The 21,925-nt window shown below is 45.1% G+C and overlaps 1 protein-coding gene across 1 annotated transcript in view; it reads right to left on the bottom strand.

Moving 5' to 3' along the window:
- Nucleotides 1-21,925, bottom strand: part of LOC144125787 (corticotropin-releasing factor receptor 1-like) — a 175,200-nt gene that overhangs the window by 14,118 nt on the left and 139,157 nt on the right. Inside the window, exons 6-9 of the mRNA XM_077659494.1 lie at nucleotides 20,900-21,056; nucleotides 19,326-19,456; nucleotides 10,507-10,592; nucleotides 7,602-7,737 (exon numbers count right to left, since the gene is read on the bottom strand). Coding sequence (XP_077515620.1) covers nucleotides 7,602-7,737; nucleotides 10,507-10,592; nucleotides 19,326-19,456; nucleotides 20,900-21,056 — 510 coding nt within the window. The remainder of the gene's footprint in view (nucleotides 1-7,601; nucleotides 7,738-10,506; nucleotides 10,593-19,325; nucleotides 19,457-20,899; nucleotides 21,057-21,925) is intronic.

Genomic DNA, 21,925 nt, shown 5'->3' on the forward strand with positions numbered 1-21,925 from the left:
TAAATGTTATTTCTCTGACGCACGTTTCTTGCTGCATATTCATGTAAATAAAATATGTATATTACCCTGAATTAATCTCTCTTGCGGGAGGGCGTCGGGGCAAAACAGTTTCACTAAATGGCGTTTGAAAACCCTTCCCCTATGCCCATGCTGAAAGCTTCTCCCCACCTACGGACACAATTACATATATGGCACCCATATTAAATGCACGCTACGCACGTGTCGTACACGTAGGAGCAAACAAACACAGCGAACAAATAAGACACCGCAATTTTTCTTCTCACAACAACCGATTCCAACTGCAGAGCGTACGCACATAGCGACGCAACCTTCTTACGAGCGACGGACCACTTAGGAGCACTGATGCATTGCTCTCTAGTGCCGCCATGACCATAGAGGCCCAACCTAGCACTTTACTCATTTATTTATTCCGTAATGACGTCAGGCTCCTCGACAGGCCTCCCTTAAGCCGATTACTGATGCCCTGGTGGATTAGCGACCAACAGAATGAGTTAGGCACTCGCTGTATCATTAGGTAATTAGTGATCAGGGAAAAAAGAATCAATTAGCATTTTTAACAATAAGTATTGCCGCATTAGTGACGGCAGAAAACACGACTGCATGAACGAACTTACCACTTCGCTGGAACCTCCATGCCAAAGTTATATCAAGTTTGTCCATGCAGCTATGTTTTCTGCCGTGGAGGTGCAATTTATTCGCGCTGCGCTTTTCCAGCTGACGCAGTGAACGTCGTGACCACACGTTCGCAATATTTGGAATTATGTCTACTTAACATTGCATTCCACAGTCAACCCTCAGACATAGTTTTTATATTTTTTGTTGTTCTGGTCAGACATCTGGTCACATGACTAGATCTCTCGGGTGACACATGGGCGACGCATCCACTGTAGGCTGTAGTTTGGTGGGAGCTCATCAAATAAACGTGAGGTTAAAGTTGGCGTTCGTTCTGTCCGCTGCGTTGTCTTTGACCTTTTGCTTGCGCCATTTTTCTCTAGGAAAACTAATGAACAAAAACACAGCTTCCTTTATTGCAACATGCGACTGCGCAACAACATGGAAGTTTGGAGCAAATGACAGTTTCCGAGGCTGCGAGCGTTGCTCGAATGAATTCGGGCGGGAACAAGAAAGAAAATTTGAACGCCTGGCGTTTAGCTAGCCATAAATCAGATAAGATAAGATCTTATAGGCTAATTAGATTCGAAACCACCGCCAGCCTTTGAGATTTTCAGCGTTGCATGCACACTTTTTTTGTCATTGTTAATTTTTCATCTACAATCTTCGTCTCGACGGTTTCTACTCTTCTTTTTCTCCTTGGAAGCTGCCTCAACTGCAATAAGGCTCTTACGCAGGTGAAGCCAACCACAAGAAATGAACTATGGGAGGAAGTTTTGCTCGAAAGTTAACGAACTTCTTGGTACAAAAGTTGTAGTTTTGGACATCAGACGCCGAAGATAACATCCTTCTGTTGATACCTGCTACCAGGGATTATCTGGCTTCCACCACAAACTCTACTCAATGACGTTTTTACCATTCGCCAGAAACTAAAATGGGGGCTCTGACTTCGCATCTTGAACTGGCGACCTCCCGGTCAACGACACAACTCAACAGCTTCCAACAACATTAGCAGGCATCGGTTTGATTGAAAAGGTTGGATCGTGGCCATACAAACGAGGAGTGGGTCCAGGAAGCGAAAGTATAAACGAACAAAGGTCGGTCATCTTAGCTAATCAATGCGCGACAAAAAAAAAAAGAGGGAAAAAAGATCAGAACTATTTATTTTTCGTTCGCCAAAAAAAAAGATAACGATGATTCCTGCCCCCTCTCTTTTCATCTGAGAGAGGATATACTACCGCACTCTAAAACAAGCCAAGTCGACACCAGAAGCTAACGGGATGTAGAACGGTAGGTAAAATACGAAAGCTGCATATTTTCGGTGTAGTCATCATGTGAATTTCTGAGAGCATCTGATAGCATGCAGCAACACTATAAATTTTAATTACGACAGACTTCAATGTGTGTGCAATAAAAATACAAGCCAAAATTCTCTTTAAACGTGTCTTATTACTGAGACCTCTTGCGTTAAAACTGAACAGCTGTGCATTCTCTTTTTTTTTAACGCCCTTCAACAACCGCTCTTGTTCGCCCAGAGTTTTCCAAAACTCTCCAAAGTTTTCCTTTTTACACGTCCAGAACATTTTCATTGTTTAGAAATCTCTGCAACCTCAATGCCATAGGAAACCTATGAGAGAACTTTATGCGATAACGAACTACAAAGAAAGCAAAAAGTGCTTTCGTGCATTAAAGAAGCTCAAATAACGCTTAATTAAGGAGGTCCTAGAAGTAGTCAGAAAGGTAACAACAAATGTAGTCTAATGAAGCATGAGACAGCCCTGCCCTAATTGCTCTCCTTACCTGCAAAAACACTATTTAAAAAATCACAGCGATGAGAAACAAAGCAGATGCTTTACTAAAGCACTCGGGACACAGTTGGCGCACACATCTGCATGTGAAGTCCGCATGTGGGATTCAGCGTGGCTGTCGAAAAAAATTGTTCAAGCTTCTTATCCACCCACAGCACTCCAGGCTTTTAATAAAATGACGGTTGGCTAACGGCTCGGCGTTTTATAGATCCGAGGTCATTGAGCCACCCCTGACGTAGAGCTATCGTGATCGGCTTTGGCACTAAAATTTAGTTCATTTGCTGTATGCCCGCAAGAGCCTCAACATGAACCTGCTTACGGGTGAAATTTCGCATGGCAAGCATATTTTTGATCTACAAGGTTTCTCAGCGACTCGGTCTTTGAGCAGATATGAGCGGTTTTATTGAGCTGTTTAGTTTAAATTTGGTGATAAAAACGAGAACAGTCAATATGGCGCGAAAAAAATATTCCCTCTAAAAGGCCCTTTCTCACAGGAGGCGAATTCAATCATACCAGTTTGTACACCAAAAATGAATGTATTAAAAAACTGCACATTACTGTGATATAAATGTGGGTAGTGATCCTGAGATAAAAAGAAGAAAAAATTACCCAGTGACCACGAAAGATGCTGCAAAATTCAGCGTTAACAGCTCGCTTAACCCAGCTTCACTATGGTGCTACTAATTAAGAGCACAGCTACAGCTGGAAGTGGCAGTATCTTTGATAGTATGTCACTAACCTAACAAGCAAAGCCAACAGGTTGCTTTCGAATTGACGCCCGAACGCCCGAGTGACCCCATCGTGGTTCGCCTGCCCCTTTTGTCGGACGGTTTCTTCTACGTGGGCGCGCACTTCCTGACCTGTGGCGCCATTTTCTCACCTTCTCGGCTTCACGACCTCACTCGTCAGGATCCTCGCACCGTTAAAGCTTTCGCTTCGCCTCAGGGGAGCGCAACTCCGGATCCTCATGCAATCGTCACTTGCGCTCACGTTCGCAGCGACGTTCGCAAAAGTTGCCTGAACCTTTAAAGACGACACATGCATCTTACGAGCAGCGGGAGGCTGAACTGATTAGCATAGCATTGGGAGATCAACTAACGCTCATCGACCATGTTCCTGAAAAAGCTTGGACCACTGTAGCGATAGCCTGAGGACACCACCCATCTGATCGTCAAGAAACATTCAAGACCACTTTCTGAAAAAAGTTTATTCTCTCTCTCTCTCTCTCTTCTTCCAGCTATAGGGAACCTGCAGTGCCCAGGCGGCGCTGTAGTTGTCCCATTGGGCATCTGTAGCTGATTCTGTCACAGGCTTGGGTGGCGAAAAACGTGAAGCCACCTTGAGCGGGAATAGAGGCGCGCGCCTTGCTAATAAAATTCCTTGTTCAGGTGCTCCCAACGTAGCCCCAGTTAGCTGGCACATGCTACGTGTCACTTCGCCAGAGCGCTGAAGCTAACGCCGATAAGCGTACGAAAGTGGGGTAAAAAGCACTACAGGCTCCACTCAAAAGTTATTTTCCCTAAAACTGGTCTGCAAGCTACGGCGCTGTGATCAGCGCGAAATACTCCAGTGCTGGTTTGCTATAGGCATCTGGTGACCCATATTTCGCTCTGCGGTTGCAAGCGGCTGAGTGACAGGGTATTGCATTGGCCCGCAGAATAGGAGAAGCTATCTGAGTCCTGGACTGAGGACCCCGTTCAAGGAGACAGACTCGCGAGTCAACCTTCCTTTCATTAAAAAAAAAATTCCACCGCCACTAAGAGAAGCCACATGCAATGTAGCGCTGATGTAGCATTGGCACGTGCTTAGACACTCGCTTTAATGATCGGTTTTCTTAGAAATTCAACGTATTAACTTTTATACCGATTTTAAGTAAAGGCATGCAACGATTTGTTGCAAGAAAAAAACACCGTCGAGAAAGTGCACAGTGCGGGCCGGAGGAAAAAGTTTGGTTTATAGTTTATGGAGGCTCAGCGTCCCAGAGCTACTCAGGCTATGAGGGACACTGTAGTGAAGAGCTCCGGAAATTTCAACCACCTGGGGTTCTTTAGCGTGCACTGACATCGCACAGCTCACGGGCCTCTAGAATTTCGCCTCCATCGAAATTCGACCGCCGCGGCGGCCGGGGTCGAGTCCGCGTCTTTCGGGTCAGTAGCCGAGCACCATAACCACTGAGCCACCGCAAAGGCAAAGCCACAGTTGTTTCAGTGGAATGAAAAGGTTCAGTCCGAGAGCAACTACTGCAACCAAACTGTGAAATGGCTCATATTTAAAAATAAGTTTACTTGCTTAGTAGTTTTCTTTGGCATTGCTGTTGAAGACCGTTTTTTTTGTTACCTCATTTTTTTCACATATCTACCCTGGTTCCCGAAATAGTTTTATGTACATCGGATATAATGATGGCGGCGATTCGATGCTAGTGGCGCAAGAGCCACTTGACCAAAGAGCACCATGGACAACGTGTTTCAGCCTGAACAAGAGAGAGCCAAACGTCTAACTTTCCCTCAAATTTCGCCCCAAAGAACCAAAGCAACAGGCTAGGGCAAGCCTTCTACCGACTGTAAAGCCAAACGCTATGCCACCGCTGCGGCCGTTTCATAAAATCAGACAACGGTGACCAACCGTGCTGCTTCGGCTACCTCAACCTAAACTCCAAATATAGGTACGGCGGCGCTCAGGTTTTTAGGTGAACAGCACAACCTTTCGGGTGGCGTAGAATGTACTTAAAGTTTTCGGCCTTCAACTACCTGCCCTCAAGTATGACCGCTGTGATGAACCTCCTTTTTCATCGAATGAAGGCTAACGGAGTGGCAGTACTTTGAAAGCCCGGAAACTTTTCCATACAAACGCCAGTGAGAGCTTGTTTACCCAACCCTGTGAAAAGCGCCCCTTTCTTCAAAACCACAAGTTCGTCAAAGATAAGAAGTTTGTAGTTCCGCGAGAGTTAATGCGTCTCAGCAGGCGCCTAGAAATCATTGCTAAGCTGAGGTTGCGAGAAAGCACACTGCCGGATAATAAATCTATTTTATGATGAGAGACCGCTTCTGCCGCATGAGTTTGAGTCTCAAGCCCAAAAGTTTACTACTACAAAAGAGTTTTATATGTTTTTATCCTACAGTACAACTAGAAAAGTTTTTAAATGTTTGTGAATGTTTTGCATACGATAACAAAAATGGCTTGGCACAGAGAGCGATGAAGAGAACGCTGAGAGTAAATAAAAAAATAATGCAAGTTAGCTATGCGAAAATGGTGAGTTACATAACTGTGCACAAAGTTTTGTTAAGATAAATAACATAATGAGAGTACGATAAACAGCTCAAGCCACAAAGGCGCAAATTGAATGCATTAGTCGTTACTTTTGGCATTAAAAATTGCACTGTCGCGTTATTGGGCAAAAATAATAGCTTTGTTAACTCTGTATGTTTTTAGATTGCGATACCCAAAGTTCGGGGAGTGAGTAGATGGATGAAAAGAGTCCATAATCAGTTTTTTCAGTTTCTGGAATGAAGGGTACTAAATCTTAAAACCCGCACTTATGTGGATCGTTCTAAGCAGAGAGCGCAAGCCTCCAAAGGCCAGGCTACTGTTTGTTGTGACAATCCTTCCGAAAAGACAGGGCTTAGCAAAGAGCACCTTTAATACCACACGCTCTGAGTGAACGGAGCAAACATCTGCCACAATGCGTTGCATGCCCCGAAACTGAATCACGCCTTGCTACCACAGCGCAACAGCTCACTCAATTATTTGTTTAAGATTAAGCACAAGTACAGTTTGATCGCTCTCATGTGCCCGAAAGCTTACAAATACATTAAAACAAGCTTCCTACCAAATTCGTTGGAACCAGGATTTGTTAGAGTTAAAACCTAAGTTAAACAACCCAAACAAGTTCTGCCATCTGAAACGGAATGTTTGTAACTAATGGACTGCTGTGCGTCATAGCTGAGGAAGATGCTGTAGGTCACCCTGTAATAAAGTGCGTCAGATTGCTTCCGAAGGCACGGGGTCCTTAACGTGCATCTCACTGAGATACTTAGTTCTATAGCTAGCGATTTTACACTGATGAGACAGCCAGTAATGACAGCACTAACTACATCGAAGGCATTTGAAGGATGTTCAAGTGGATACATGTAGCGTGCGGTGGCCACAGTAAGTAAAGACATCTGCGTGATTCGTTTGCAACGGGCCATTACCTAACTGGCGGAAAAACAATGAAATGGGTTTCTGAAGTCAAGAACATGCAACTGTTGAAGTGCACGCAACTTCCAGTTTCCGCCTTTGCGACATGCAGTCGTCCATTTAACGAGATGCACCGCTCCGAAACGCACGATGTTTGCCAGCCGCACCATCCCGCTATCCATCCTGTCATCTCGAGTAATGCAAGCCAGCCGCATTAGCCGTCCATGAAAACGCGAACTCATTTCGTGTGGCAGAGATTTAGATTCGTGATGAAACGAAATAGTGCAGAAAACTCATTATATGAGTTTATATTATGAGTTTATATATATAATATATATTATACGGCTCATTATATGAGCCATTGTGCGTCCACTGCGTCGACGTGTAGCCAATACAATATGTAAATTACTGGTACGTTGTGTTGTGTTGTACAGCGCATCGCAATATTATTTTACGACATCATCGGATAGTAAGGTTAACGATAGTATTTACAGTACAGTACAGTACAGTACAGTACAGTACAGTACAGTACAGTACAACCGCCACGGTGGTTCAGTGGTTATGGCGCTCGACTGCTGACCTGAAGGACGCGGGTTCGATCCCGGCCGCGGCTGTCGAATTTCGATGGAGGCGAAATTATAGAGGCCCGTGTACAGTACGATATCAATGCACGTTAAATAACCCCTAGTGGTCGGAATTTCCGGAGCCCTTCACTACGGCGTCCCTCATAGCCTGAGTCGCTTTGGGGCGTTAAACCTCCATAAACCAAATCATTACAGCACAATACAGTACATTAAAGTTCAGTACAGTACCTTACAGTACAGTGCAGTACAGTATAGCGTAACATAGCTTAGGATAGCACAACATAACACACCATAGCACAACAAAGCATAACATAGCAAAACACAGCGCAGTGCCGTTTAGCATACCGCCGGTTTGGCGCAATGACGGTAGGTTAGTTATGGCTGGAGCAAGCACGCATACCTGCGACGACTGCAGAAGGGCGTTGCAGATGACGTAGGCGCTCTCGAAGTGGGCGTCATCCCGAGGGTTGATGCAGAAGAAGAGGTGAGTGATGCCCAACAGGGGGAAGAGAAGCGCTGTCGCCTTGGAAACCTTTCTGCGGAGAGAGAGAGCGAAAGCGTGCAAGCATGACGGACTGAACTGGTCTAGTTCGGAACTTATACTTAATGACTTTTCCAGGCCACGACGCATCATCAGATATGTTCGGACACTTTTTCAGACTTGGGGGAAGAAGAGGTGATCAAGGAATAACTGCTAAGAAAATTCCATATGCCTTTTAAATCTCTGCATGTTTCTAAGCCCATCCGTAGAGAGAAGGTAATAACAGGTAACAACAGATATTAGCAGCAATATAAGCTAAAAAATGTTGCAAACAAAGTGACTAATCTAAAAAAAAATTCAATACCCAAGTAACAAAGTGATGGCAGCTATAAGCACTGATGTATTCTAAGCTTTCAAACCAAATGGCCAAGAAAAAATTTGTCGACTTTGATATCACTGTATGCTTGGTTGTAGTTTATGACGTGCATCTAATTTATTCCATCATGCACCTTTTCTACCGTTAATTGCGCCATAGATGCTGCGAGAATAAATTTGGTGAACCTACATGGGCTAATAACCAATTGTCATGTACAAAACAAATGCTAGGAGGAGCCCATTGTGCCAGTGTTACGAGCGCTACGCTACTACGTTGTGGGTTGCTGCTTCGCTCTTCATATTGCAATGTAAACAAGCAAAAATACCACAACGAAAGGAATAAAAACAAATATGAAACGAAGGCAAACGTTCCGGTAGGGGCAAAAACAACTTTTTCGGCGCTGCTTCCGCAGCTACACTGTTTCTTTAAACAAGATTTTAGCGTTCGCAGAGACGATTAAAATATTTGTATACTTAAGTCTATACGCAGCAGAACGTGCCACAGTTCTTGCGCGGGGTACGGCAAGAAACCGGAACGTTTTTTTATGCACATGGTTTGCCCTTATGGCGTCAATCGCAACCCCAACAACGCTGACCAGTTTTAGGGTCACCTGACGTATGACCCGCGACGTTTTAAGCTATAGCGAATTTGGCAAACTAATTTTAGCGCTAAGAATGTCGGGGTCGCGGGTTGCACAGTGCCCAAAAAGCTCATCCGCGTGCTTTGTAAAAAATATTGAATAAGAACGCGCATGCCGGAATTATTTGCTCCACGTGCCGCATTTGCAGCTATGGCAAGTAAGGTGCAGCTTGATAAATTATTTTAAAAAATGTTGGAATGAAAGGTGGGAAGCTGGCGCTGGCTTTTTTCTATGGGTAATCACCGCGTTGAACATCCTAATGGCATCTAAAAAGGAAGACGCATGCAACTGCAATAAATGTCTTCGTTCGCAAAAAAAAAAAATCGTTGCTTGCTGCAGTCTCGACGCTAAGGACATTAACCTTTTGAGGTGTTCTCCTTATTGCAAAGCCCCTTGGCGGTTGCGCCACGCGCCTTAACAGCGCTGAGAGTCATTAAAATAACACATGACGTGATCATACATTATGAGACCGAATGAAAAGAAATTAGCAATACCATATGTGGAAGACAAGGCTCTGCATGTCGTAAAAGATGGACGAATAAGGAAATAAGCTAGGATAGTAGAAAGTGGCGCAAGCTTCACACCTTTCAGTTTCAGACAGGCGAAGAAATAATACTGCTTTAAGAAATTCCATTATTCAAATCCGAGTCGTTATTAGTCTGTGCGGGTCGAGAACATATTAATCAGGCGCCAGAAATGAAACGTCCCGGAATATCTAACACTACTGGTCTGCATACCCATGGCCCGCACTCAGCAGCACTGGTGTGGGCACATGCTCGCTTTGATGAAGGCTGTTTGCGAAACGCTAACCAAGTGCGTACAGACGAACTTCATGCGTGGACCTTGTGCATATCTGATACTCCCCCTCTCGCCCCTTACTAATTAGCCAGGAATAACGTCACATAACCGTTCTCTCTAGTTTACCCCTGCGACAGTATTGCACGAAATCGCGATGCTCTGAACCCAGGGGATTCAAGCATGGCCCGCCTGCATACGCAACCAGGATCGGCCTGTCAGTGCGGCGAATGGCAAGGAGAAGATATGCAGAGAAAAAAAAAGGCACTGCCATAATACTCAACCCACCTGTGCCTGCCGAAATCAGTACGTTCTCTTGTAAGCTACAGTCTGTGCGGGCTAATAAACGGCCGAAGTTAAGAAGTAGTTCCTAAGCAAGCATAATAAGAAACTGGCCGGTACATCGGCTACACTATCATTTAGCTTCAGATTTGTGAACGTTACCCATGTATATACACTCAATTCAAGTGATTATGCAATCATTACTAGAAAAATTGGGTTTAGGTAACCAGCCAAACAGGTAGCTCTCAATTTTCAATAGAGCGCTCCTTTATTACACGCTACCCTTTCTGTTTCTCAATTAATACTGCATAGCTACCGACTTTTAAGACATGCAACTCGTTTCGCACTGATCACAATATGCAGTGTGTGCAGCACAACCTCTGCCGCATACTCAGCAAGTATTTTATCCTGACAGCACTTGAACATTCCGGGACTGCATGCACATTAAAACCAGCTTCACCCAGTTCCCCGTCAAAGTTACAGCCAGAAACCACCCGGTTTCGTGCGTGAAACGGGTTACCCAAAAAGTCGAAATTTCTCCACACACGCAAGGAAGTTGCAGGTCAGCATGTTAAGCTATTCCGTCCTTTTAACGCAGAACTTGCATGTTGCATAAAAGGCGTTCTATCACTCTCTCTTTCGCGAAGGCGTGAAAAATGCGTGCTTTTTTTCTTGTATCATTTCTCGGCATATTCTCCAATGAATTCGTTGAGAAAGGAGAAGGGGCTCACCTTAGCTGCATGGTCTCGATGGAGGTGTTTGACTGAAGCTTCGTGAGTAGGATCCGAATGATGTTAATCAGAAACACAGTGTTCACCTGCGATAGAGAAAAGCACAACAAAAAATCAAGGAACTAGTGGTAAAGAGCTCATTAGGCGAAGAGATGAAAATTAAAAGACATGTCCGTGTAAAGCATGTACCTCAATACGAGTCTGTATGTTATTCCCCGTTCTCTTGCGACAGCAGTAAGCTTCAGTCCGGTGGTGTCGGCCTGGGTGGTGGGTGTGTTGAGTTGCAAGTGGAACAAGCCTCAAATTTATCATGTCAGTTTCTGTTCGCTCAGAAATTGAAAGTGAAATATGCGTACAATATTCGCTTATTAGCTATTTTTTCTATCCTTTTAGGTGATTGAAGTGTTTGAGTCACACCTGTTTTGTGCCAACCCCACGTCGTCAATTAAGCAGCGCCTTATTATCGTGAGGCAGGAAATTTATTCTTCTACACCGTGAATGGTTCGAAAGATTTTATGTGGGATTTTCGGTTGTTTTTTTCGCTAACTGACTGCGCTGTAAAAATAAAACAAAAAGTTGTTTTTTTTTCTTTGCATTTTGCTAAAGGCATGTGAACAAACAAACTAAATCCGAATTGTGCGGCACTGAACGTAAAAAAAAAACTGGAAACCTCAAGTAACCATAACGCAAGTAGTTGCACCAACGGCTAGTAATACGAAATTCCCCGTGAGCAAGAAAGCGCATACGTAAACTTTACAAGCTAAACAAATCGGAATGCCCGGCGGAAGTTTCTATTTCTGTGCGGAATATCTTACTATAGTCACTATTAAGATGTGATTGTAATGATGTCGCCGTCTGCAATTTGTACGTCGCACAAACTATTTTACGAGCGTAACAACTTAATGAAAGAAGCAACCAGGCGCACCTGCCAGATTTTAAAAGTGCGGTTTCTTGTATTTCTGTGTGACAGTGCAAATGGAAGGTAGACAAAAGAGATACGGTACTTTCACCAATTCCCATCGAGCAGAAAAAGAAACAATTTTTGAGGCAGTTAAAGAGCGCATGAAGTAAAGAAAAAACCTTCTCACAAACCGGAACCATGATATAGCGGAGTTCATATACACCCCACGTGCTTTATTAGACTGCTTCAAGTAAAGAGAAAACTATGAGCCCGGCGACTGGGACACAAAAAGGGATCACCGCTTTCCCGAAGCATTCTTACGTCTATATAGCCAATGGCGTGCTCCGCTAGATCGGCCCGCTGGCAGCCCAAGGTCGGCAGCCTCTTTACGTCTCCAGTGCCGTGGCAACAGCGCTCGGTATTCGGTATACGCACGCAAAATAACAACCGGTAATACCATAAAGGCAGGCGCACAGTACGAATACGAAGAGTAAAAGAAGGTTTCTCAAGGTTTCCTTCAGGAAGTGATTGCATCTCTAAAGGAACGCAAGAAAGGCTCGTCTCTCCGCTATCATGCCCAGCCGGAGCCCTAGAATCGGACAGGTCTAAAGGCGAAGTATTCTGCTAATGCGGAATTGCCCGATACCGTTTGTGGCGCTGTATTTTTCTCCTCTGTATCGGCGAAGTGGGTAAGGTTACTTCCAGGGTTTACTTGGGTCACATGTATGTTAGGTAAGCTAAATATCTGCACTGCCTAGATTAAGCTATTCGTGTTATCAGTGTGCCGTCCTCTTACGGCACAGAGCAAAAACGGGCCTGCAATCTCATCCCGAGGAAGTCTTAATGCCGGATAATGAGGCACAGTTTGTAAGCTGCGACGGTTTGTAGCTATCATCTTGCGCGTTAGAGCGCCCCTGGTGTTGGGAAAGTTTCGAAAGATACCAAAATGTTAAGATGTATGGAAAGACTGACGACGTTCCCCCATAAGTGGCACTCCCTGAAGTTCTTCGTATATCACGATAAGGTTATCATTGGTACGCAATAAAAAAAAAAGCTCGGATTTGTATAGCATGGTTCTCCGAAAGAGCCGCCTTTTAAAGCAAAACGCAGAGAACGGAAGTATCCTTCCTGAACACTCTGCCGCCATGTTCTTGCGCAAGGAACCTGATTTCTGAAGTTGGCTTACATTTTTCTGAACACTGCGAACCGAAGAATCGGAGCCATCTTATACAGAATGAAGCCCGAGGCGGGAAATTAACTCGGATTCTAGCTTTCGGCGCTGACTCTGAAGAGGCTGCTCAGGGAGTTTACCTTTATCTTCACCCCGTTCAGAGTGACCCTGTTCTGGGTGAAGAAATACCCCCCCCCCCCCCATCCCCAAAATCTTGTGTTTCGTCCTTTTACCCCTGCTCCCCCATGTGCGCAGTTGCGCACCAGATAAGTTAGAGATAACCCATCTCCATTCCACTCCCCTGTTCTTTCTGGGAAAGCTGTAAGATTTCAGCTGGTAGTGTACGTTTTGGTGATTAAAATGAATATCAATAATACGCGTACCACATACTTCCTTTTAAAGTTCGTCCATCGCTAGCATCGAGTAGCTGAGACTGCCAAAGAAAACCAGTGGGGAACATTTATGACGATAGCAAGAACGTTCATAGCAAAAGATTGCAAGCCTGCCAAGGAGATATCTACGGATATATTGATTGTTGTCATGCAACACTGCAAGATGAAAAACTGCGTTTATAAAATATTTTCTGTTGAAAAAGGCTTTTGAACAGTCAGACAAAGTATATCAATGAAAAGTATAGAAGTCCGAACTCACATATGCGTTCTTCATCTGCTAAAAAGATAATTAGTTTATTGGCTAGCGAATGAACACCAAAATTTATTATTTCCTGCAAATCAGCAACTGTTGCCAATGGTTGTGCAATAAGGCCTTTCCATGCACCACGTTTTAAGTTATGTAGTTTCCAGAACTTCAAGCTGCATCACAAGAAAAAAAAAGAAAACTAAGGTTATGTCAGTCAAAGGCCAGAGCTCGGAAACGGATTAATATGGTTTTACATGAAGGTGAAGCGGGAGAGGCTTCTACATGAGTGGCTGCGCGGAGCCGCTCTGCTTGAAGAGAAAGAATGTCAAAAAGAACTTCTACTAAACGCTTCTTCGCCCCGTGGTATGCGCGCGTCAGGGCCGAAGAGCTGGCGGCAGGCATTTTAAGCTTTCGCCGTAAAAGCGCAGCCGCGCTGGGGTCGGCAGTTCGCAAAGTTCAGCTCCTGTGGCATCGAGACAAGAGGGACGTTCTGGTAAAGTGCGCGCCGTAACGTAATGCATGCCTGTGCCCACTTTGCTGTAATTTATTTTTTTATGTCTACGCTTTTCCGAATGCCGCTCTGCTAAAACCCATTAGACTTGGAGCAAGCTTTGACGACGTGTTTTATTCTTGCCGTTTCAGCAAAAACAGTGGTGTTGAGCCTGGGCACAAATGATTACGGCCCAGGGCCGTAGTATAGCTGTTCCTCGATGCAGAGGGTTGGATCGCGTTCGCCTAATGCCTATTGGCGAGCTGGGGCTCTATGCGAACAGCGAAGTCGCGAAAGGTCATGGCGTCGCCCGCAAATAGTTTTCATTAACTTGCAAGTGTCCTTTAGACGATGTTGACGTGAGGAGCGCGATGTCGTACGTCGAGGGACGAAGGGTCTGAGTGCCATCAAAATGCCAGACGTAAAATTAAGCTGGCATTCAAGTGTGCGCGATTCGCAGACATCTACTCTCTTTCTTTAGTGCTTCCCTAATTTTCACGCACAAGATAAGTACCGTTCTTTTATTTTAATGGCAAATGTAATGAAAAGAAAGGAAACGTGCGAATTAAGGCTGTTCCGAGATGAGTACAACGCAAAGAAAAAATAACAGAATGGATACGAGTCAAAATTATTTCCTTCTTTTTTTTCCAGTGCCAAAAAAAAAAACTTTGTAGGAGAGCAAAGCCGAAAGGCGAATGCTGCTTTGATGTCGCATTTTCACATAAATGCAGAGAGAAGAAATTGGCTGTGACCGATTCCCATGAAACCACCTGAAACATCTGCGCACTAAGAAGAATCTGTAGCAATTGGAATAGCACGCCATTGAGTAAAGAGCAATGCAAAAACTCCAGTAAGGCTAGTGAATGTGGTTAATCTGAAAGCCAGATACTGGCAGCCAGCTCACTTCGGAGCTTTCCCACCGATGTGCATTTTCTCATAATGAACGAAATAAACGGAGGGTGACTAATGCTATATGGTGAATACTATAGCGCGCCAACTGGCAGACGCTGGCCAAGAAACCATCGCCGATATATCGGCCTAGCGCTACAACGGGGCTGTCGAGTCACGACCGCAGCTGATTTCCTTCGCTAAAACAAAGGTCAGCAGCAGGATTGCGACGCGCGAATACACTATTAATGTTTTTTTTTTTGCATTTGGCGGCCTTTCTTTAGAGCTGGGAAAAAGAGGCTTTCCTTATCGCAAACAATAGAATAGGGGTTTCTGAAAGTGGTTCGAGTTAATATTTAGTAATTTAGGCAAATAACTTTACAGAACTAATTAATGAAATGCAAAAAATGCCTGTAGTGCGCAAAGTGGCTGCCATCAATGTGCAGCTGGTTTCCCTCGCCTGTCTCTAATATTTTATTTTTTTAGCCCTGGGCTCAAGTAATCTGGGACGCATGGGATATCAAAGAGCGTTCATGCCACGAACGTCCATATCTGCCACGAATAATGTAGCAACACGATTAATCTACAGAGCCGTCGCAGCTAGGCGATCTTGCGGGAGCCCCATAACAAAGGAGGACCATGTCAGTGAAACTGCTGGCAAAGGGCGATGCGTGTGAATCATGCGCATTCAGAAAATTTTAAATAAATTAGCGCTGCTGTCTTCCGACAGGATGTGCAGCAGCTACTTTGTCACCGCTTCCACTGAACTCCTTTCAGGTCCTGCAGCCTCGTGTGTCTAGGGTGGTTCGAAGCAACACGAACGCTTTCTTGTTGGCAGGTTATTCGATGTCTTTCTTTTCTTCTATAAAGCGTCCTTTATTTATAGGCGTGCTTGATCTGGATAGTTGGTAAGTGATGACAGCTAAGAAACGCAGCGCAACTTTAAGACAGGGACGAAGAAAAGACGGACACGACAGGAAACACAGTTGCCTGTGTTTTTTAGCCTTCATCTATACCTGTCGTCTGCGGATAAATGTCACTACATTTTTGAGAACTTGTCAACCTGTGAATCAGGTTATTATTTAGCTCCAAGCTTTCGTTCCTGCACTAGCCAAAACCGGCAACAAAATTCATCGTCGCAAAAAAAAAAAAGCGCTCCATAATCTGCAGAGATGAATTGCGCTCAGCACAGTGATTTCAGGTATTTACTTCTCGGTGTCATTACGTTATGTTAAATTATGTTTTCGAGAAAGAAAGCAATGAAAAAAATTATATTTATAGTTCCTACAAAGGCGCCACCCGAATCATGGACAATACCTATATTCGTTAACATCAAGTGAACCCCCTGCGATGCCAATGCATCGCCTGTGCAGAGCAAGCGCCGCTTTCTAATACAGTAAATTCGACCAGTAGTAGAATATGATATGCTGTAATGACTGCTAAGCATTCACCATCATAAAGTTCGAAGTACACTGCAGGAACCTATGGCTTGCTTGCACCTGCATATAACAATAGTTACTCGGTTATAATTACCCGCACAACAATAGTTACTCGCACGTGTAGTTCGCGGTTGAGCAGCTGCAGTTCACGCTTTTACCGCCTTCCACCCTATTAAAACATGTATCCTCAAGCTCATGGCTCCTTCCTCCTCCACCGAGTTGCAATCGAGACAACGATGTTACTTGCGGGCAGCGTCCTTTCGCGTCGTGCAATACACTTTCTGTCGACCCTTCTCGTAAACAAAGGTACTGTTTACAGCGAACGACACCCACGCACGCGCTAACTCGACGCCACGACGCACACGTGCTAGCGAACACCCAGCGCGAGCGCCACCGCCGAAAGGGGGCACGCCACTTCGGCACTACCCACGCAAAGTCCACGAAGCGGCTGGCAGCATTTACATTCCGCCCGCTCAGCCAAAAGCGGGGCTCATTCTGCGGGAAGCAACCCCGTGTGCTGTCCGAGCCTCAGGAGGAAAGCGGTGAGGAGGTGCAACCATTAAGCCCCAAGGCGCAGCCGGGAGCTGCGCTTTAAAGCGATGCGTCAGCAACGCGTCCTTCGGAGTCCGAGCTTCGGGAAGAGCGCGAGGCCAGAACCTTTCTTCCGCACCGCGAAATTGATTTCGTGTCCGCCTCTCGCCCGGAAGCCGGTGACGACCACGCGGTCATCACCGTGGCGCTGAATGCATTTGTGTGCTTTTTTTTCCGGCTTCTCTAAAAAAGCATTTCCTTCTCTGATGTCCGCCTTGAGCTCGCTCTCAGCGGTCGCTTTCTGCTCGAAGGGTCGCTCCTGCTTCGTTTCCGTGAGAAACCAATATCAGCTGCGATGGCACTCGTAGCGGCACGAGCCGAAGACACCGAGACGCGGGCTTGAGGATGACCGCCAGAGCTCCCTATCTCCTGCTACTTTTTTTTTTTGCTTTGCTTGACCTGCTCAGTTTTTGTCATTTAATTTTTTTTTTCTTCAAAGGCCAAGTTCCTCTTGTGGGAAACGCCAAGCAGGCACTGAATCTTCCTCGAGTGATGCCTAGGCTGGCAAATTCTTCCGGGATGACAGAGGGTCGCGCGAGAGTAAAAACACCCTAATAAGATTTGGAGTGCGTTCTCCCAGCTACTGTGGGCGCTTCGCGCTGAAGGGTGTCGCAGAAACGATGACGGGGCAATATGCTGTTTGAGGAAGCCGAAGAGGTCTGAGCTTTGGCTTTATTTTTCTGGTAAATATTCACAACGAAAGAGATATATGAAAAGTAACGTTCACTTGGCGTGACCTGAGAAGACACCGTCCTTAGAGCATCGAGAGTACGGAAATTGAATTGGCATCGGATCATTTCGCAGAGCAAATATTGACAGAACAAACTCCTCCCTTTTTCTTCAAGACTGGTGCTATGAATAGCTGCAACAAAAATAGGTCACCGTGATTGCCTGCGTGAGGTAAATCTTGAACCGGAAGGCTTCTAATAAGAAGGCGTCTATAAATTAATTGCGAGAGACCAGGCAAATTTTTTTTTTTGCAACGGCGCAATACTGGGCGGTACTACGAAATAAAAAATAAGTACCGGGAGGTTAGTTAATTAATTTCTGCGCTAAGTAAGTACAAAACAAATATCACATTATAAAAGAGAAAAAGAGCATTTTGGAGTGTTTCAGAGAGGAAACATTGCTGCAGCTTTATTCAACAACGCGCCGTGTGCCGAAATTTGATCTAATTTTTGATGCCGAAAAAAGCAACGTGAGGTTGCAATACTGAGGAGTACGAACATGTTTCTTGTTTTAAAAACGGCAGCTTCTAGCTTCACAGCCTCCCTCTTTTAAATAAAAAGTCGCCACAAAATGCAATTACGCTAAAAGTCACTGATCATACCACGTCGGCTACTTGACACTTGGGAAATGAGATGAGCAAGCAAGGAGAGCTTCTTTGCGTCTTCTTGTCTATTCGTCGCATGTACTCACTAAATAGCACCGTGCGGTCTAAATTAATCCTGAGCCTTCAACTATGGCGCTACTTATGGCCTTCGTGTAGCTTTTGGATGTTATGCCACACCATACCGCACCATACCATACCATATTAAGGAACGAAACAGCGCAACTAAAACGAAGGACCAAAAAAATAGATACACGGACACGAGCTGGTCTTTTCTGGTCTTTGGTTTTAGTTGCGCTGTTTCGTTCCTTAAGATGCAGTACCAACTCGCCCACTGTGCTATGTTACCATACCATACCATACCATGTCATATTGTGCCATATACACGACACTGTTTTTTTTTTTTTACAGTAAGTAGATGTTACAGAGCCACCACTCTGTCACGTGACACATCACCCGGTCACGGGAGGAGCTGTGGCGGAGTGCAGCCGGCTCAAATACCACCGTCTGTCGCATCTCCCTCTCTCCCCCTCCTCCCCCAGCCCTTCCCGCGGCGCCAACTCCCTAGTGAGCAGCCGTCCGCGGAAGCTTGCCGACATGTTGGCGACCGTTAGCGAAATGAGTGGAGGCAAGAGCCAGCAGTGCTTGAAGACAAGTGTCAACGTTATAGAATTCGTGGCCATACTGAACACATACGCCAGCTACACCCGTTCCCGTTCAGCTGAAAACCCGTCGTTGGCAATGTGACGAGAAAATTTGAATTGGTCGACAGGGTCGTGGCCTCAACACGTCGCGTGGATAATTCACACACTCCACAGCGATCACACAGTACAACAGTGGTGACGCTACTACACAGTTCCTCATTGGTCTACAGGGTCGTGACGTCATACCATCAACCTTACGTAATGCCTCTGACGAAACAAAAGCAATCGCGCTGAAAAATAAAAATGGTCGAACCGGGACTGAACCACTGCCCCTTCGGTCGCGAGCCAGGCGCGCTACGTCTCAACCACTGAGGAACGTTTGCTCGACTTGGTTTGAATGGAGGGCATGCGCTCCTTATGGTAAAAAAAAAATATAAATATACAAATTAACACAAAATAAAATGAAAACAAAGTAAAATAAAATTAAATTAAGAACAGTGTCCGTGTCGGCGAAGTGATGTGCAAAGAGGACCCCAGGCCGCCGAAGGGACCCATTCAAACTATTGCGTCGTAACGTTAAGGAGAAGCTTAAGCGTCCCACGAATTTTTTTCGTGTCAGGCCACAAACTTAACCGTCTCACTTTTTTTGTTTTTTTTTAACTACTTGCATCCATTTCATACAAACTTCACTCGATATTATCCCAACTGCGCCGAACACGAACTCACCAAGAGGGCTACCATCATGGGTCCGCTGATGATCCAGACAAAAACCGAGTTGCCGTAGCCTCGCCAGCAGTGACTGCGCATGCGCGACTCCATTACCAGGCTCCAGGCAAGCACGCACAGTGCCGGCAACCCTGCGCACACAAAGAAAACAATCATTTCGTACCACTCTTTTCACTAACCCCACGTCCTACAGAGAGAAACCGCTTAATAGAAAAGCAGACAATTTAGTCGGCGTTTGAAAATCACTGCCAAGCTACTCTCCATGGCGAAGAGAATTTGGGAGATAAAGACGAAAGAAGAGTGGTGCGGAAAAGATAAAATAAAAGAAATAAAAAGGAAAAGGAAATGCACAGCGTAACTTTTTCATTCTAACTATTCATGTGACTATTCATGTAACTATTCTGCCTCGTGGTGGCGAGAGCTGATTTAAAATAGTTAAGGCAAGGGATAGTAGCCGTTCGCAGAATTCGCTTTGTTGTTGCAGAGCATGTACTGGCATTAGTGCTGAGAGCCGTTGAACGCTGGGTCCGAGACCATGCTCTCATGCTGAGACCATGCTGAGACCACGCTGGCACCGAGACCAGCCACCGTAAACAAATTGCGCACCATGGTCTCGAACCAAGCCGTCAACGTTCCGTGGCGCTGATGTCAGACCACGAATTCGTGCTAAGTTTGCAGTTGAAGGTGCGATAAAGCGACTATGTAGCCTTGCTGACAGCGCACACGCCTAAATTATCACTTGCGATTAGTATAGGCACTGAACTCAAATTTATCTACACAGCGGTATCATTTAGGCCGCTGCGGGGCACGACTTGCATAAGAAGCCTCGAACAAACCAAAATTCTGTATGGTTCCCCCATGCCTCACCGTGCGACTGGCGCAGTTCTGTTCTTGGCGTAGTGACATGCGGGTGGCAACACGACAAGGTTGCAGAAACTGGATCGCGATTTGCTCGAAGCGAGTTTGTAAAGATGCTGCCGGTGCAGGAATTACAGCGCGTCTGCATCTTCCAAGGCACATTTGGGTCGGATATCGTGAAATGAAACGCTTTCGGCCTGAAGCCAGAAACCGATGCTGATTGCATCTAGCAAGTGCCTATTCATTATAATCCGGTTAACGTGCTGGCTGAGCAGTATTTCTCCGAGCACCGCGCTTTTTTTAAGCAAGTTGCGCTGAGAAATGCTGAGGAATGGATACAGTTATTTTGTTTAGACGAGATAACATGCGTGCTAGCAGGGTGAAACAATTTCGGAAGGAACATATCAGCAATAATGAGCTTCGACGGAAACATCACGAAAGAATTAGACAGCCCGCTTCTTTGGTAGTGCCGCCAAATGCAGATGGTGGCACCAGGTGACGTCCCTTGCTTTTGTATATGTTTGGAGCTCATTGCAAACCTGGCATTTCATTCAATCTCGGCGTGCGATTAGGTATTGGAGACTGGTTTTAATTTCAAGCGCTTCGTAATAATTCGCTATTTTCAACCCAATTTGAACAGCTTATGCGCTAGCAGCGTAATGCCAGTGAAACATATGTTGCCCATAAAACCGCGGCAGATAGCGTCGGGTGCTCACCCCATCCGATGACGTAGTAGAGCTTGAAGGGCGCGTCCTGCTGGAACACGCAGACGGCAATGCGAGAGTGCAGCAGCAGGCCTTCGACGAACATCCAGTTGATGGACGCCATGGCCGCGTACAGCTTGAGAGAGAGCACGCTCTTGCACAGCCAGTCCTGCGCGGCAGTCCATTCATTCATTCATTCATTCATTCATTCATTCATTCATTCATTCATTCATTCATTCATTCATTCATTCATTCATTCATTCATTCATTCATTCATTCTTTGTCCTTATAGGGAATACATTAGCATGATAGTAAATGTAACAGTGTTCCAGGCTGTGCCTGCATAGGTAATTCGCTACCAAGCTCTGCTAATCGGCTATAGGACCCCACGCGTGTTTTGATTCACCTAGATATTAGTGTGCTACAAGCGGTTTCAATGAAGTACCGTTTCGCATACAGAAAAAACATGGATGATCGAAATGTGCCAAAGAAAAATTATTGTTTCCTGACAAAAAATGAGACAAAAAGAAGGCGGTTCAGGTCATAAACGCAACGCGGCTTGGGACGATTATTTCCAGTTTTCCAGTTTTCCTCCAATGGGATTTTTTTTTCAGCAAGAAAAAGCCACAGCAGCGCACGTATCGAACACTCAGTACCAAAAATTTGGGACAAAACTATAACAACATAAGAATGTCATGAATAAGTACAACAGTTGGAATTGCCCTTCCGAAAAAAAAAAACATGGGGCTCAATCAAAAACCTAATGTTCAAAGACACTCCACAGCAGCCAAGATAAAGAGCGTTCACTATTTTAAGCAAGCCGTATACGTAAAGAGCGGTATACCCTTTTTTCTATTGGTTTTTCGTTCGTTTAGTTTTATTCTTGGTAATCTTCATCGCGATTACGTAGCTCGCAGCTCTTCCTTACATAAATCATTCGATCTCTGGTCGATTCCAAAGACACATAAGTGGATCTCTTCTTATATGCCAAGCAAGAAAAATTTTTGCGAAGTGCATCGAGAAATTCAAAAGAACAAA

The sequence above is a fragment of the Amblyomma americanum genome, chromosome 3 (assembly GCF_052857255.1).
Source record: "Amblyomma americanum isolate KBUSLIRL-KWMA chromosome 3, ASM5285725v1, whole genome shotgun sequence".
Classification (NCBI taxonomy): domain Eukaryota; kingdom Metazoa; phylum Arthropoda; class Arachnida; order Ixodida; family Ixodidae; genus Amblyomma; species Amblyomma americanum.